This window comes from Vitis riparia, chromosome 4 (genome assembly GCF_004353265.1).
Source record: "Vitis riparia cultivar Riparia Gloire de Montpellier isolate 1030 chromosome 4, EGFV_Vit.rip_1.0, whole genome shotgun sequence".
Taxonomy (NCBI): Eukaryota; Viridiplantae; Streptophyta; class Magnoliopsida; order Vitales; family Vitaceae; genus Vitis; species Vitis riparia.
This window is the reverse complement of record NC_048434.1, coordinates 3,044,516-3,061,956: the sequence shown is the minus strand read 5'-3', so window position 1 is coordinate 3,061,956 and position 17,441 is coordinate 3,044,516. Positions and strand designations below refer to the sequence as shown.

Sequence of the window (17,441 nt, the reverse complement as noted above, 5' to 3'; positions counted from 1 at the left end):
ACTTTTTCTTTGTCCATCATTTAAATATATATTTTAAATAAAGAAAAAATTTAAAATATTAAAATAGTACTTATTAAACTTCATTAAATTTGATTAGTAATAAAATTAGGGCCTTTAAACAAAAAAATAAATATTTATGAAATTATAATGCAAATAAATGGAATCAAAGTGTAAAAAAATAACATTAAAATACAGACAAATGAAATTAAAATATAAAAGAATAAAATCAATATATAAAATTATAATATTTTATGTATGGTACAAACGAAAGCCGTGAAAATCGAATTGTAAATGTGATAGAGCCTAATTGATAGCATCTTTTTGATAAATATTAAAAAAAGAAAGCATAATTAGATAATTTTAAATTAAAATGATGAAGAGATTTGATTACTACTCATTTTAGTAAAAGTTTGACCCAGTTTACACCAGAAAATAAAAACCACCTTAGAAGTCCAACAACCACCCAAAAGTCCTCCCAAGAGCTAAGCAAATAAGAAGATAGATGAGGAGCAAATGGAATTCTCTTTAGACTGTGAAATGGCCTTCCAATTCCAACCCATTTTTCTTCTCCCTCTTTTCCTCAGCCAATGCTTCACACAGCCCATCTTCTCTGGAGATCATACGCCTTTCAAGGGTCCCTTAATAGACCCTTTCATAGCCCTTTTTGGAGAAGGCAATAGTGAGAAAGGGGGCAAAAAATATAGCGATGGAAGCAAGGAAAATGGCGGTAAAGGGGAGTACAAAGGTGGATGGGAGTTGGTTTCTCATAACTCAGGTGTAATGGCCATGCATATGGTTTTACTTCCTAGAACTAACAAGGTGGTCATGGTTGAGGCCGCAAACTTTGGACCATCCCAAGTTCGACTGTCGAGATGGAAATGTCGTCTTTTTCTAAGAAAACGGGGGATAAATGACGAGGATTGTTGGGCTCATGCCGTAGAATACAATACCAAAACTGCAGCTATCAGGCCTCTCAAGGTGCACTCAATTCAGAATATTTTTTTTTTCTTTCGTATCATATTCATAAGTAGGCATGATAATGGATGAGTTTTTTAGTACCCGTTTTGCCCTATTCTTAGTAGGACGGATTCGGAATATGTTCAAGCATGTTGGATAATTTTCTTTTAAACCCGGAATAAGTTGAGGGAGATTGGGCATTCCCTTATTCCACCATAATAATTTTGCAACTACTAGGCTTCTCAATATGCATGCACTCAATTTAGAATTTTGCTCGTATAAGTCAGGTATGATAATGGATGAGTTTTTTCCAATATCCATCTCGCCTTGTTTTTAGTGTGGAGTAGGCAAAAGGGGTGATTTTCTAATGGTTATATATATGTCTAGCTCATGATCAGATGGTGACCAATGCATGGGGGTCTTCGGGTGGGCTCTCAGCCAATGGGACCCTTGTGCAAGCTGGTGGATGGAGCAGTGGAGCTAGGACTGTTCGATATCTTTCAGGATCCAAGACCTCTCGCTGGATTGAGTACTCTTGTGCACTTTCCAGAAAAAGATGGTACCATTAATACTTTCAATTACTTTAACTTATAGTTTTATTTCTGCTAATCAATATATGTATTCTATTCTCTTATGATCAGGTATTCAACGCAACATATTTTGCCAGATGGCAGGTTTGTAGTGATCGGTGGACGTCGCATGTTCAATTATGAATTCATCCCTAGACGTAAGAAATCCACTTTCAAGGTTTTCAAACTCACATTCCTAGAACGGACCACCGACGATGTAGAGAACAACCTCTACCCATTTGTTTTCCTTTCCACCGACGGGAATCTCTTTATTTTCGCTAACAACCGTTCGATCTTATTTAACCCGATTACCCATAAGATTATTCGACGCTACCCAATTCTATCTGGTGGGTCAAGAAATTACCCGGCTTCTGGAATGTCAGCTCTTCTCCCCATCCAACTCCATGACCCGAACCCGAAAGTCATTCGTGCTGAAGTCATCGTCTGTGGTGGTGCGAGGCCCGAGGCGGCGAAGCTAGCTGAAAAAGACGTGTACTTGACTGCACTCCAAGATTGTGGGAGGATGGAAATTACAGCTGCAAATGCCACGTGGACCAAGGAGGTGATGCCAACACCGAGGGTCATGGGAGATATGTTGGTCTTGCCGACGGGAGATCTTCTAATGCTTAATGGAGCCAAGAGGGGCACTTCGGGCTGGAACTTCGCGGATGATCCGAATTATGTGCCCGTGCTTTACAAACCCGATAGCCCGATTACCCAACGGTTCACCGAACTTAAGGCAACATCAATAGCCAGAATGTACCATTCCACATCAGCATTACTGCCAGATGGCACAATCTTAGTGGCTGGTAGTAATACAAAAAATTATTATTTCACTAGGGGCACCAAATACCCGACAGAATTTCGGGTCGAGAAGTTTTACCCACCATATTTGGATCCTCTACGGGTATCGGACCGCCCAAAAATAGAAACAAACTTCAAACGTAAAATGGTAAAATACGGAAAGGGTCTTACAGTAGTCTTTAAGTTGAAAACAATACTAAGGGTGAAATTATCAGACTTGAAGGTGACCATGTATGCTCCACCATTCACTACACATGGCTTTTCTATGAACCAAAGGCTTCTAATATTAGCTAAAAGGCAGTTGATTAACACCGGCGGAGGAAGATTTAGGGTTAGTGTGGTGGCGCCACCATCGGCCAAGGTGGCTCCGCCAGGTTATTACCTTATTTTTGTTGTACATCAAGGACTCCCTAGTCCTGGAGTATGGACCAAAATTCATTGAGAAAAAAAGTTTCTAAGCTACTCTTCTTGTTTTGTATTTGCCTTATATTTTTGGTTGTATCATAGTTGTGTACAATTTTCTGTGATTAAACAAAAATTATGACTTGCAATTGAAACCACAGCAGTCCTGGAGAACCAGATGAACCCAGAAAAAGGAAAATATTAATTAAAAAATACATAAAATATATATATATATATATATATATATGAGTACCTGATCAAAAGGTAAATAGTGAGAGGTGGAATAGCAGCATTCTTAGCTTCTTTCCCTTAGGTAATAGGATGAACCAGGAGGATGGAATGTGTTATTGTCACTTCATACGAGAAAGATGAAGATCCCCACTGATTATTTTGACACCAAAAGGAAAAGTCTAGCTATTTACAAGTCAATGACTTCATTTTTCCAGTTTCGATAAAAGGTGGGTTCCTCTGGGGTGGCAGGTATTCACCATTAATTTGGCTAAAAGATTTGAAATTTTCGATATTTTCGAAGTTGATTACAACTATCAATGACTAAGCATGTGAAATATGGTATGTTCACAAACTCCCACGCTATACAATATGGCATCCTTTCTGACCAGAGGTGGTGCTCTGAGCCATAACGCATGTTTGTTTTTACTGTTCCCCTTTCTAAAAGCCTATAAAAGGAAAGCTTGTCCCTTGGAGCTGTTTCAGTAAACTATATGTAATCTTTGTGGGTGTTCCACTAACAAGCGAACCGGGTGGTTTGGCAGGCTTTTAATAATCCCAGGGGCTTTATGAGGAAGCAATTTTCTAAGCTTAAGCTTTGCAAAAACAAAAAAGAAAGAACGAAAGAAAAAAGGGTTTTGCTTTCTTGGTTTTGGGAAAGAATACAATTAACAATTCACTATCTCTTCATGCTTGTGCAGTAGGGGGAATGGGGGTGGTTGGGTAGGGGAGGAGCCAGGAGGTTCAAAAGCTGGGAGAGGGTGGTGCTTATGAATAGTGGGTTGTGGGACCTGAGAATGGTTAGTGCATAGTTTCTACTTCTAAGGCATAATTAGACATAAAGCAGTGATAAAGAGTGAAAGCAAAAGAGATAGCGTCTGCTTGATGGTTCTCCCGTGTGGCTACCTCACTCCACAGTTAAATAATAGAAAAGAAGCCTTCACTTTGTAGGGTTTGCTTGAGAAAGGCAAATGATAGAGCCATGGGGCTCATCTTGGGTTCAAATAATGGCACTGAAATACTATTTTTGTGGGGCTTATTTCATCATGTCTTATCATGGTGGACATAGATTACTATTTGAGAGCTTTAAGTGAGATTATTTGAGATTATTTCTAAGAGCTCAAGCAAAATCATTGGTAAGCATATTTTTAGGAATATGAGGTTCTTACCCTGGGCGTCTTATCAATGATTATATAAGGATCTTACTACACCATAGAAAGGTACTTTTGTGGTAGATATCAAAAAGATATCACCGGTGAGATGATGTGATGTGTATATTTTTAAGTATTATGGCTTTGCATTCGAATTTCATACGTTTATATCTTGTAGCTTCATCTAATTTGTTTGTATCATCATAAGAAATTAAGATTTTATCCTACTTATTTAATACTGGAAATGAAACTTTTGCCAAGTAACGATGTGGTACATTGTAACTTCTTATGTATGGATTTATTATTTCATATATATAAGAGAGAAAGAGAGGAAAGAGAGGAAAGAGAGGAGAGAGAGAGAGAGAGAGAGAGAGAGAGAGAGTTGCTCACTGCTGGACTGATATTTGAACTGAAATGATTGTATGAAGCCTACCATGGATGCACCCCATACTCTTTTCAGAGGCCCCATTCAATTGAATTTGAACTTCTTCTAGAGGATGAACATCCCTCCCTCCCATGAAATCTGAATTGGCTTGGAAAGGTGAACACAAATTATTCACCCCTGTGTAATTGGGACAAAAAGAGTAGCTCATCATACACTTCCATTCTATCCAAATGCAATCCTATTACTCCTACCCATGCTGGGAACTTTCTACTTTCCAATATAAAGCAAAGTATTGATAGATTAGGAGCTTCAACCGAGGAGCATTGAACTTTGTGTTTGAAAAAAAAAAATTATTTTACCCCAATAGCAGTTGCTTTTGTTAGCTTCTTTCGTGCCAGATTAGTGAATAATTACTTCACTTTTATATCTTATCAAAGGAAAAAGGTGCTAATGAATGTCAAACAGCATACCCATGTGAAAAAAATTGGCTGGAGATTGTACAAAAAGGGTGATTATGTTATCAATTTCCCATATTTCCATATTCTTTTGGTAAAAGACAAAAAATATTCCATTCCTTTCAGTTGGACCGAGTCAAATGGGTCATCCAGATGAGGCAGGCAAAAGAAAATTTCGCCAAGCCCAATCAACCATGGTCTTGGCACATCCACAAGTTTACAATTCTTGGGTACCATTTGGCTACAATCCGGAGGATTATATACAGGGGTGCAGAAGGGCCCTTTTTTTTCTTGCTTTAGACCGTAGAAATAGTGGCAAAGGAAGGCCAAGTCATGATGAAACCCGCCGCTCAAAAAATGTTCTTTAGCTCTTTATGTATAAAGCACCAAAAGAGTAGAGAAACAAAAGAAAAAAAACGACTGGAAGTTGAGGACAAAGATGAGAGACCTTTAATGGGGTCCTGTCATATAGTACGCAGAATAATATGCCTCCACTTTCTCTCCTTTTATCTTTCCCTTTTCCCTACACTAAACAAACTTCCACCTTTGAGAACCAACCCCCCATTGTTAAATACCATAGTCTCCTCCTTCCTCTTCTCATCATCTTGGTTGTTGCTTTCATGTTCAACTCTACTTGAAGCAGAGCATCATTCTGACAAGTAACATATTTTAGGAGTATGCTTTTTGTGATTCTGAGCTACCTGCAATGACTATAAGATACTGATTTGTTTTTTTCCTTTCTTGGTGCAACTGTTGCAGTGTCTGTGGGCTCCTGCGGAGGCTTCAAATGCCCTTCACGTCGTCTGGAAAACATCGAGGAAGATGGGCCTGCGAGTTGGCTGCCGGAGACATGTGCACCACCGGAAACTCCCATTGAGTCCATGGAGTTTCTTGCTAGATCATGGAGCCTCTCGGCCATGGAGCTCGCTAAGGCTCTTGCAGCTGACAACCTGGACAAGTACTCCGCCTTCTGTTCGGTTGGCAATGAAGCTGAAATTCATGTTGCAAGTTCTGTGGCTTCAGAGGAAGCTGTAATATCTTTATCTTGACCATAATTCTCTATTGAGTTAGATAGCTTGTTTGAACAGAGACAAAGATAGAGCTACTTTTCAACTATAATCTTTATAATCTTGTGTCACAGATTATTCAACAATTACCAGGTGGGGGTAGCCCTCCAATTTCTCCTAGGGATAGTGATGACATGAAGGTAACTCTGTTTCAAAGTGTACAGGCACATCAAAATTTTACTTCTGGAAATTACTTTTTATTTCACAAAAACACTAGTAGACATAGCTGCTTTCATAGTACAAATTGGATTTGAACTTGTTTCATCGGTGCAGGAATTATTTCTACTTCATCAGGCGCTAAACCCGGATTTCCTATCAAATCAACAGTTACTCAGAAATGGGGTATCTTGATTTAGTCATTATTTGATCTGATCATTGTTATTATCTTCATCATCCTCATTAATGTTCTTTTTGCAGCTATATAAAAGCATAATGAGAGGGAAAACATTTGGGAGATGGTTGAAAGATCAAAAGGAGAGGAAGAAGCAGGAGATTAGAACTCACAATGCCCAGTTGCATGCAGCAGTATCCGTTGCAGGGGTTGCTGCTGCTGTTGCGGCACTTGCTGCATCAAATGCGGCATCGCCTGAAGTCTTGGCCACCCAACACAAGAAGCCTTCCAAAACATCTGCTGCAATTGCATCTGCAGCAGCGTTAGTGGCATCCCATTGCATTGAAATTGCTGAGGACATGGGAGCTGATCATGACCACATCTTAATGGCTGTTAACTCAGCAGTTAATGCCAGGACTAATGGCGATATCATGACTCTAACAGCTGGAGCAGCTACTGGTATTGCAATTACTCTGACAGGTCTAATTGATTCATCATTTTTAAACATGAAGCTCAATCTCCCTTAAAATCAACCACATACTTTTTAAGAACTCAACTAACTTGACACAGTGACTCAAAAACTCTCCAATTCTGTTATGGTAGACCTGGCCAGATTCACTTAAAACCCAACCCAGTTGAACATCAACTAGTTTAATTGATTTGTGAGAAATGAAATCAAATCCTGGGTCATTTCATATAACATGTTTACTATTAAGACTGTCCAACATCAGTCACTGTGTAATCTACCTCATCAATTATTGCTGTAGCCTTACGTGGAGCTGCCACTCTAAGGGCAAGGCTGCAAAAGGGGTGCGGAACTGCAACCCTTGTTCTTTCTGAGGAACAGATTGAGGAAGGCAGAGAATCAAACATCTTGATTGCATTGAACTTTGTCTCTAGGGGAGGAGAACTTCTTAAACGCACTAGGAAAGGTATCCATCATGCAGTATTGAGGTTATATCTACCAACCTCGGTAGGAAGCAAATATGCTAACCTGATTTTTGCGGTTGTGGAAATGTTGATGGCAGGAGCACTCCACTGGAAGCAAGTTTCTTTCAACATAGATTCATGTTGGCAGGTAAAATCCGGGGGATCCATAAGAAAATCAAAGGAAGGATATTACTTTTTAAGATTGCTATCAAATATTTATTTATATCAGATTTTCCCCATTTTGGGGTTCTTGTTTATCCTTCATATATTCATGGTGTTAAATACTTGAGACTTTGGTTGAAGCAGGTGGCAGTTAAAATGAAAAGCAAGCATATGGCAGGAACATTTACAAAAAAGAAGAAATGTAAGGAAAATTTAATTTGTTACCTTGTTGCTTCTGCCCTTGTCATCTCAATCAAAACATGCTGTGCTTGTACTTTGTAGGTGTAGTCTCTGGAGTCTATTGTGACATTCCAGCATGGCCGGGGAGGGAGAGGGAAGAGAGCAGCGAGCAGAGGGCTTACTTTGGGATAAAAACAGATGACAGGATAATAGAATTTGAATGCAGAAATAACAGTGATAAACAAATGTGGGCTGAAGGGATCCAGTATATGTTGCACTGCCGGGCTAGCATGATATGAAACCGAAACAAACTTAAATTTGGATTAGTGGAGAAGTAGATTGTGATTTTTGTAAGCAATTAACATGGAATGAACATCTCAAGCTTCCTAAACAGGTGTTGAGGGAAGGGTCAGAAAGCACATATTACAGCTGCTACAGTTGTATATAGAGTGATTGGTTATCTACATGATGGGATTGAACACATTTTCATTTCAGGAGCTTTTGTAAGAAAAGTGGCTCAAGGAGATAATTTTAATAAACAAAATTGTAATGAATCCTTTCAAGGATTCAGTCAAGTCACATGGCAGCTTTGATGATGCTTTGATCACTCTAATTCCTTGAGAAAATCAGCATTATCAACAAAGACCTGCACAAGGGAAACATGAGAAGGACTTGGTGGGGAATCAAACCACGTGGATTAATGCTATCACTGCATAAATAAAACACGACCTTTCTCAAAGAAAAGATTGCAGAAATAATTTTCATGCATAAAACCCTCACAATATATCATATAATTATGTTATTGAAAAGGTTTAAAATCTAGGGCTATTAGCTAGGGGACCTTTTTTTTTGTGAATAGGACATATTTCATTTTTCTGATAGGAGTCTGCCAACAAGAAATAAAACATGGATACACAAACCAAGACAGCAAAGTTTGGCAGAAAATGTAGTGCACCAATTTCCAAATTTGAGATTTTTGAAGTTTAAGTAACTCTGTGTAAGAAAGACACGAAATAATGGAAGTAAGAATGCTACTGGCAATTTTAGAAATGCCTTAAGGTTCAGACTCCACAGTGCATATGAATACATGTTGATATAATATAATAAATCATTTAGCATAAAAGAAAGTAAACATAATGGGGGAATTGTTGCAGTTTTAATGGTAGGCAACCAAAAGAATGTGTTCTTGTGACCCAAGCACACCCTTAACATTCAAAACTTTAAAGAGTATAAGGGAAAGTGAATAGGTGGGACCTGCATCCCGTCTTTATGGGAGTAAATGGTTGGAGAATGACTTGGTTCCAATCCACCATAATGAAAAATGAGAATGGGCAAAAAACCTAGGTCTCTTGGAAGATTTGGTTACTCAAGTTTAAACTCAGAACACAATGGGTAAAAGTCCAAGGAAAGCTCGAGTTGGTGAATTTTCTTCCACCTTTTTCTTTTCTATGGAGTGGTGGTGATCATGTCAGGGGATAGGTAAAAGATAAATCAAATTAAGGCAAAATACACAAGAATGCAGTTCCTGCATATGTACATCCTTCATATTGTTGCTTATTGATTGTTATTTTGGATGCCCTACTCTTTCAAAATAACTATCATTAGCAAACCGATGAATTCATCCAATTTAGAGAAGCAAACATCAGGCTAAAAATATGCAAATTTAGGAACAATATCTTAAATGATCTAAAATTTTAGTGGTCAAAAGCCATACCGATTTCCATCCATCAGGGTCCAAGCAGGCAGTGATCTTAGTGTTGATAACTGGCAAGGGCCCAGGTTCACGAGTAATCTTCCCCCCACACAATCTGATTGCTTCTGCAGTCTTATAAACATCATCTGTGCCAATTGCAATCTGGTAAAATATAAAGAATAAGTCAAAAGCAAATTAATAAAATAGGGCAAGCCTGGTGAGTACTGGGCACAAGTAGTTGATATCAAGTCTTAGTTGAAACCAGTTGAGTAGAGTAAGCCCGGTGAAGAGCCAAAAAGGTTTCTGATAACACTATTCGCAAACTGACCTGAAATTTAAATATGCCTCTGAAATACAGTAAAACACGTTTTGGGAAAGGTTGAGAATTCACCTGTGCATAGCCATTTCCTTTGTCATATTCCATGACCCCATAGTTATAAGTCAATTCCAGCACTGCACTCTTATCTTCAGGACCATAGCCCATCATAGCAATTGTATACTGGTACATAGACACAAGTCACACAATAAAACATCAATGGAGTAGAGATATGCAAACAACATCAAGCAATGCTCACATAAGAATTGTTTTTTTTCCTCCATGCACTTCAATAAAGAAAATAACAAAGATGAAAAGCAAAGAAAGCTTTCACAAGGTAAAATTTCTTTCATTAACAATGATGAGAGTCTAAAGAGCAGATTTGTTAATAAAATATTTCCTAGTAAATATGGTGGACTCATGAAGGGTAAACCATGAATTTGATGGCTTAGCCATTAATTTAGTTTCCCTGCAATTCTGAGCACTGGGGTTCAGCATGAGAGTCTGTCTCAGCATGTCAGATAACAGCATTCAGTTCTAAATTTTCATACACTAACATATACATGTCGTAAGATGACACAAGCTTACAATATATAAAATCTCCTTCCAAACCCCTGTTATATACAACCACTTTGAAGACACAGGACAACCAATGTCAACACGATAAGACACATGTTTGGGTACAGATACAGTCCTACACAGCAGTTGCCTGACACAACCTATTACTGATTCGATGAAAGGGAGAAACAGAGGATGACCATATACAAAAAACATAATCAACCACATATCCAAACTAGCATTTTGCACAACAGATCACCAGAGTAGCCATGTCGAAAGATTTTGAGATCAGAAAAATCAAACACCTATTCAAATCAACTGGTGTACGCGAGTTCACAAATCAAACTCCAGGTTTTGGGATATCATCAAATGCTGGCTGCACTTCGATCATGATGTGTATGAGGAATACACAAATTCATCAATTATGCAGCCTTACAAACTCATCCACATGTGATAACATTAACCTACAAATTGATTCATGTGGAAAATGCTGGAATACATGAACTGAAAGTATGTACCAGTTGGCATTTAATTTCTTTCCTTTCTTTTGTTTTTTTAGCTATTTGTATATAGCAGATTTTGGGGAATTAATCACATAAACAATTAAGATATCGACTTCCAGTTTTTAGGCTCTATCGATAGGATCAGATTTTATAGCTGTACTTTATTCTTTCCTTTTTCTTTCTATAATTCTTGGGTAGGTGTTGTACACCTATACATCTGAACTAAGCAAATAGGAAAAGAACTCTAATTTTTTTTTAATTCCAAAGGTATATATGCATAGCTGGAGAATTGCAAAAGTTTATCCATTTAGCCAATGAGCAAAATTTGTGAAATTACCTTGTATTCAGGATTATCTCTTTTGCGGAGAAGCTCCATGCCAAAAGCCTAAAGATTCAGGAAAGACAAGGATTTAAAAACCCAGATATTTCATGATCATGACAGCAGAACTACCAACAAATACTGTTAAAATTTTCATGAAGAAAGCAACTTACATACTGCATGGAACACTGCTCACCTTCTCATAAAACTTTATGGAGCGATCAAGATTGCCCACCCGAAGCATTACTTGACATAAGGGCTCTGGTGTAGGCTCTCTTTCCAAAAGTTCAAACTTATAACCATCTGGATCTTCAACGAATGCAATTACTGTTTTGCCACCTTTAACAGGACCAGGCTCCCTGGTAACTTTTCCGCCCTTTGCCTTTACCAGATCCACTGTTTTGGCGACCTACAGAGAATTTCAAAAGTTGCTTATAAGACATCTTGATGTTGGCAGAGTACATATAAGACATCTGAGCCAGAATGAGTTACTACAAAATTACAAATCATCAGATCCCCATGTGAATACAAAGGTCAAAAGTTGTTTCATACCCATATTATGCATGACTAATCCCATCACAGTTGCTTTACATGTCTAATTACTGCCAAATTGAAATGGGCTAAATTTTTAGATTTGCCATTGTGCACCTAGAGAAGATTTTGTGCCTAAGGAACTTTGAAGCATATGGAAGCCAAAAGTGATTCTTACAGCACAAAACTCTCAAGATTAAGATAGAAGATTATGGAGAAGCATTTTCCTACTTTTAGTCAAAAAAGAAATGGCTACAGAGAGGAAATTAATTTCTATGATATAAAATTAAGACATGTTCTATTGCTTGACTTGATGTAATGACAAAAAGAGAAAGTCTATCCATTTCAGGTAGTAGTTACTTACATCTTCAACTGCAATACCAAAATGGCCAAAACCTGTTCCAATGTCGATTTTGTCAACTCCATAATCTGCCATCATTTAAACAAATAAATAAATAAAAACCCCAAACGAGAAGCCATCATCAACATCACTGTAGGTTTCATAGAAGGGCATCATGCACATTTTAGCATTCAAAAAAGAAATGAGATTGGAAGTTTAAGCATTGACTTACTGTAAGTAAGTTCAACAACAAAATGGGAATCCTCGGGCCCAAATCCAAGAAAAGCATTCGCATATCTCTCCTCTGGTATATCACGTCTCCTCAATAGTTTCATCCCCAAGCACTCAGTATAGAATCTGCAATCCTCACAAGCTAATTAATAATCTTTGTACACATCACCAAATGCTGAATTCATCAATGTTATTCTAAATAATCATACTTCATAGTCTTGTCCAAGTTTCCCACACGGTAAACAACATGAAGCATTCTTCGCTTGTCAGTTTTGGCCCACTCCAGTACATTTCCCTCTGAAACGGCAGCTTGTGCCATATTTCCAGCTGTGCCAGCCTCTAGCATGTTTCCTTCCATTCTAAATAACTTCAATGTTTTTCCACCCAACAACTCTGATTGAGGTATAGCTGGGTAAACCAAGCAAATCCAATCCATTAGTGCACCATTCAAAAATTCCAAGGTTTGGTTGCAGAGAAAATCATTTAAAGACCAAATCTTTCATTTTTGAACAGGAAAAAAAATTCATATACTTTTGTCTCTACTGTAAAAGCCATCATTATCATTTTCTTCGTTTTGTCTTTCCCTGTAAACTGACAGACAGGTTTCTCGGTCCATGCTCCACCCACATAATTAAAACGACATCGTTGTGCATGTAACTTCTCAAAACGGATCCAGACTTTCTCCGTTTTCCTTTTTGGTTATTAGGATTAATGAAAACAAAGGAAAATAGGGGATTTTAGATTGAAGAAAACAGAGGACTTGTTATTCACACACTGCTGAAATTGATCACAAGAGCTTCTTTAAATAGAAGCTTATGACAGACTGTGAAACTACTTTCTTAACTTCTAGATTTGTTCAAACAACCTAACAACTAAGCCAACTATTTACAAGTTAACCATTGGCCTTACATTGTTTGTACAAGGCATCATTCTGATTAAAACGCACTGTTTCACAAAGGAGCTCAAATTTCCCAATGACCCAGTCTCTACACAATCTGATCCCGTGGCCTCAGTTCAATAATGCTCCGTTTGGTTCCCGAGAAAATGTTGGAAAAAGGTGAAGGAGATTATTTTTATTTTTATTTTTATTTTCAATTCCTCGCTCAGGCAAGCCTAAGAATAAGTGAAAACCTCAGCTCAGTTGAGTTTTCAGTTTGGAAAACTTAAATTAAATTTTCAATAAGTTTACTTTTCTCTTTCCACATTTTCTCAGCAAAGAAAACAGAGCACAAATAAAAATTAAAAGGAAAAAAAAATGTAACGCTTTTGTAATCCGCGCCCGACCAATGAACAACCGAATAGAGACAACGTGAAATTTCATGATTTAATGTAGAGAAAAATAAAGAAGGAAAGAAAATAAAATGTAGGTTTCTGGAAATGGAGCGTACCAGTGCCAAGGTGGAAAAGCGCGAGTCGACGAGAAGAGGTGAAACCAGTGAGAGAAGAAGCGAAGGAAGAAGTGGGGAATCTGAGAGAGGAGAGAAAAGGTGGGGATGAAGAGAGGTGTTGAAACGGCGTCGTTGCCATTGGAAGCGTCCTCATTGTCTACCTCTGCGTGTGTTTGCAGGTGGGTGGGTGTGTGTGGTGGTGGTCTTGACTCTTGGTATGTATATAGATATCGTTTTTGGGAGAGAAGTGGCCGGCGCCGGCTCCGTTAGTTATAATGTCTGCGGGTGTGGTGAGGTGGCCATGGGCTTGGGGATTGGGCTTTTTTTAATAACACTTGGGCATGGCCCATGTTGCGCAAATCAGCCCCTTTTTTAATGGGCCTAGTTGTGGTTGAGTTTTTTTCGCATATTTCTAGAATGTTCGACTTGTTAATGACTCGTCCGCTAAATATTTTAAGGTTACGAGTTTCTGCCCTCAAAACTAGAGTTAATGGTAATTAAAATTAACAGCTAATTGTCGACGCTTTCTAAGTGTGATTTTTATGTTATGTATGCCATGCATAAGGGCATATCGGTTGAAGTAGATTTTTTTTTTTTAATCAATCAAAACACCTTCACAAATCGTACACACTTCTTCTAATGCATACGGTTTTTAAAATGTAAATGATGATATCTATACAAATGGATTTTATATATACATATCATATAATAAAGTATCACATGAGTGGAAATATAGGAAACAAAATCTGTTAATCACTCATGTTATGATTTTCTACATATTAGGTCTTCTTACTTAGTCATCTGGCTTATGTTTTACATGTAACCTTTAGACTAAATGACTTTATTAATATGACTCAAATATGAAGTTTTTTTTTTTAAATGGATTTGATTAAGTGTAATCATGTTTAATTAAAGTCAAATTTATATCAACTTTTTTTTTTCCATCTACATTACACAAATTTAATCTGAATTGTTTATTTAATGATTGCATTAATTAATCTTATTATAATTATAACTTATTTAAGAAATACTTAAGAGGTGTTTGTTTTTTGAAAAAAACAAAATATTTGATTTTTTTTATTTAATTAAAAATAAACAGTTAATACCGATCAACATAATTAAAGTGAACTTGTTATCATTAGGTTCAATTTAATTATATTGATTGATATCAATAAGTTACTTTTAAATAGGAAAAGTCAAATATTTATTTTAAATATATTAGTTGATATCGTGTTTACTTAAGTTAATTTTGACATAAACCGATCATAACCTATCAATATATTTTTTTTTTCATTTAAAGTTTAGGAAAGAACAAGTGAAAACTAAAAAATAGTTGTAAAATTATAAAATATATATAAAATAATTTAAACATATATAAAAATTTTAAATTATTTTAATTATATTTTATTGTCTTTTATATATTTTTTTCATGATAAACCAAGTATAAAAAAAAATCAAATTTCCTAGTATATTATTTTTATTTCCTTTGTAACTGCTTAGAATCAAATATAGCCAAAACATTTCTAATATTATAATCCAAAATGTGAGAATTTTGAAGGATGTAAAAACTAAAAATAATAATAATAATAATAACTCGTTAGCTCAAAATCATATTAAACTAGTGAAAAAACATCGACTCAAGGCCCATCTAATCTAAAAAAAAATTGAATTCGAAGCCCACGGGAAAGTTTATGGTTTCATGCTAAGGATTTTTGTGTTACCCAACTCAAAGCTCAGCTCATCAGTTTGCTCCGAAAACACTTCTTAAAATCACTATTAAATGCACTCTTATAACGTGTTTGATAAAAATTTTAGAAAGTGTTTATAAACTTTATAACATTTTGAAAATTTTCATCATTAAAGTATTAAAAATGTTAAAAACACTTTCTATAATCACTGATAAATGCATTAATACATTTGACAATGATTCTGAAAAGTGTTTTTAACATTTCTAACACTTGAAAAATATTTATTTTTAAGCATTAAAAATATTAAAAACACTTCTCAAAATCATTGTTAAACACACTCTTAAAATATTCTTCTAAAATTTCAAAAGTGTTTTTCAAAATATTACCAAATACCTATTTTTTTATATTTTAAAAACGCTTTTAAGTGTTTTTAGGGTTAGAAACACTTTTAAAAAGCAATATCAAACGGGTTCTTCCAAAAACACTATTAAACAATTTTTCGGCATTAGAAGTGATTTTTCATATTTTTAAAAACATTTTCGAAATTTTTTATCAAACATTTAGAATCTAATTGATAACTGTTTTTGAAAACAATTTTAAAAAATATGTTTTTAAAACATTTTTTTAAAACTATTATTTAATTTTTGAAGAATAAAAATCTGTTTGAAAACCTCAAATAATTTTAACATTTTTTAAATATTTTTAAAAATAATTTTTATATAATGTTTTATTTTTAATCATTCTATATATTTATATAATTATTTTTATATTAATTCTCAAAAAAACAAATAAAAATAATAAAAGATAATTAAAAGATATTATTAAAAAACATCATATTTTTATTTTTAAAAATAGAAAACAAAACCAATTTTTTATGAAAATACTTTTTTATTGTTAAACCTATTTTTTTATATAATTTTTGTTATAGAAAATAAAATCTCAGATTTTTTTTTAAAACTCAAAATGAGTTGTTGGTATATATGTCATAAAATAAAAAATAAATTCTCATAAAAATAAATTCCCTATGGAATAAAAGGTTAAAAGGTGTAAAAAAAAATGGAAATTATTGACAAAGGAGTATCCACAGTGATCACCACTACTATTTATATACTATCATTATTAATAATATCATTCACAAAGTTGCTGTCATTATGAACTACGAGACAAAGTGGGTGTGGCCCACCTTTCGCAATAATACAACATGGCCTCCACTCACCTACTTCACGCGTGTCTCTCTGCGTCACCTCATTATTGAAGTCAACCACCTACAACTGTGATCGGGTCAAACATCCAAGCACGGGTTGATGGATAGCGAGTGGAATCACTTAGATCAAGCACGTTGCGGAATGGGGTCCCATCTATATTTCGACATTTGAACGGCCATGATGATGGTTAGAGCTTGCTTATGGTGTGTCAAAGGAGCATAGGATCCAGATTCCTCTTACGCATGTACCTATTAACATGAGCTGGAATTTCACATGAGCGCAGACCGATGCTAGGTAGGCAGCATGGGAGGGAGGTGACATTCGAAAATTTGAATTTAAGTAAATTATCATAATAGAAAAGGATTTTCCATGAAGTTTCCTCATTCGTATAAATAGGTTGTATTTTTATATCTTCTAAAATTATCTAATTTTATCTTATTATTATTATTAGTTACATCACATCTTATGTATTAATATAATTTGTTTTCATTTAAATCTTACCTTATTTTTTTTAATTTCAAAATATTTAAACTTTTTAATATAGACAAATTGTAAAAACTTGCTTCCGATCACGTAAATATTATTCGTTGTGAGTAAAGCCAAGAAAATGATTGAGGGGCATTATATGAAATTTATTCCAGGGTAAAATAATATAGAACTTTTAATATGGTTTGATGATAAAGTAGTCAATTAAGAAAAAAACTTAGCTATGAATTTAATTCTCACTACCTATTATATTTTTTACAAAATTTGAAATGTATTTTTACACACTCCTTGGTTCAGTCGCTGATTATGAGTTTAAGAGATTTATTTTTTTTTTACCTGATGTATAACATTATAATCACTTCTTTACAAATATAATATCCTCGTTGTATTCTACAAGGATTGTAAGGTCAAATGAACAGACTCATCAAATTCACTTTCAAAAACTTTTATATTGAAGATGAGTCGGGAGACTTTTATGACGAAGATACAACATAATGTGAAAGTGAGAGGCATAATGATGAAAGTTGGGTAACGGTGCAACTGTTATTCATAAAATTTGTTA

The 17,441-nt window shown here is 35.5% G+C and overlaps 3 protein-coding genes and 1 long non-coding RNA gene across 5 annotated transcripts; 2 read left to right on the top strand and 2 right to left on the bottom strand.

Moving 5' to 3' along the window:
- The first annotated feature begins 544 nt into the window (after positions 1-544).
- On the top strand, positions 545-2,808 carry LOC117913548 (aldehyde oxidase GLOX1-like). Its single transcript, XM_034828547.1, has 3 exons — positions 545-978; positions 1,356-1,516; positions 1,599-2,808. The coding sequence occupies exons 1-3, from the start codon at positions 781-783 to the stop codon at positions 2,770-2,772; spliced, it is 1,533 nt and encodes a 510-aa protein (XP_034684438.1). The 5' UTR covers positions 545-780; the 3' UTR covers positions 2,773-2,808.
- Positions 2,809-4,991: 2,183 nt separating this feature from the next.
- LOC117913512 lies at positions 4,992-7,657 on the bottom strand. Its single transcript, XR_004651101.1, has 2 exons — positions 7,344-7,657; positions 4,992-6,646 (listed from the first exon to the last, which is right to left on the bottom strand). It is a non-coding gene; the product is annotated as an uncharacterized LOC117913512 (long non-coding RNA).
- Positions 5,519-8,226, top strand: LOC117913510 (VAN3-binding protein). Of its 2 annotated transcripts, XM_034828506.1 has the most exons (9): positions 5,519-5,610; positions 5,711-5,982; positions 6,093-6,158; positions 6,292-6,360; positions 6,436-6,808; positions 7,117-7,281; positions 7,378-7,427; positions 7,586-7,643; positions 7,724-8,226. In XM_034828506.1, coding segments are annotated over exons 1-9 (1,251 nt in total). In that variant the 5' UTR covers positions 5,519-5,609; the 3' UTR covers positions 7,921-8,226. The 2 variants fall into 2 exon arrangements, with proteins under 2 accessions (XP_034684397.1, XP_034684396.1); XM_034828505.1 differs by having other exon boundaries at positions 7,117-7,427; positions 7,724-8,196.
- LOC117913511 (probable lactoylglutathione lyase, chloroplastic) lies at positions 7,918-13,727 on the bottom strand. Its single transcript, XM_034828507.1, has 9 exons — positions 13,501-13,727; positions 12,322-12,520; positions 12,114-12,238; positions 11,906-11,970; positions 11,207-11,419; positions 11,029-11,076; positions 9,706-9,813; positions 9,336-9,476; positions 7,918-8,267 (listed from the first exon to the last, which is right to left on the bottom strand). The coding sequence occupies exons 1-9, from the start codon at positions 13,652-13,654 to the stop codon at positions 8,226-8,228; spliced, it is 1,095 nt and encodes a 364-aa protein (XP_034684398.1). The 5' UTR covers positions 13,655-13,727; the 3' UTR covers positions 7,918-8,225.
- Between the last annotated feature and the right edge of the window lie 3,714 nt (positions 13,728-17,441).

Bases quoted from the DNA above. Each gene is read 5' to 3' on its own strand.
- LOC117913548 (XM_034828547.1), top strand. From the start codon at position 781: ATGGCCATGCATATGGTTTTACTTCCTAGAACTAACAAGGTGGTCATG. The intron at 979-1,355 runs GTGCACTCAATT...GCTCATGATCAG, and splicing joins CAGCTATCAGGCCTCTCAAG to ATGGTGACCAATGCATGGGG. The intron at 1,517-1,598 runs GTACCATTAATA...TCTTATGATCAG, and splicing joins GCACTTTCCAGAAAAAGATG to GTATTCAACGCAACATATTT.
- LOC117913510 (XM_034828505.1), top strand. The intron at 5,983-6,092 runs GTAATATCTTTA...CTTGTGTCACAG, and splicing joins CTGTGGCTTCAGAGGAAGCT to ATTATTCAACAATTACCAGG. The intron at 6,809-7,116 runs GTATTGCAATTA...TTATTGCTGTAG, and splicing joins AACAGCTGGAGCAGCTACTG to CCTTACGTGGAGCTGCCACT.
- LOC117913511 (XM_034828507.1), bottom strand. From the start codon at position 13,654: ATGAGGACGCTTCCAATGGCAACGACGCCGTTTCAACACCTCTCTTCA. The intron at 12,239-12,321 runs GTATGATTATTT...TGAGGATTGCAG, and splicing joins AACTTGGACAAGACTATGAA to ATTCTATACTGAGTGCTTGG. The intron at 11,420-11,905 runs GTAAGTAACTAC...AATTCTCTGTAG, and splicing joins TTGGTATTGCAGTTGAAGAT to GTCGCCAAAACAGTGGATCT.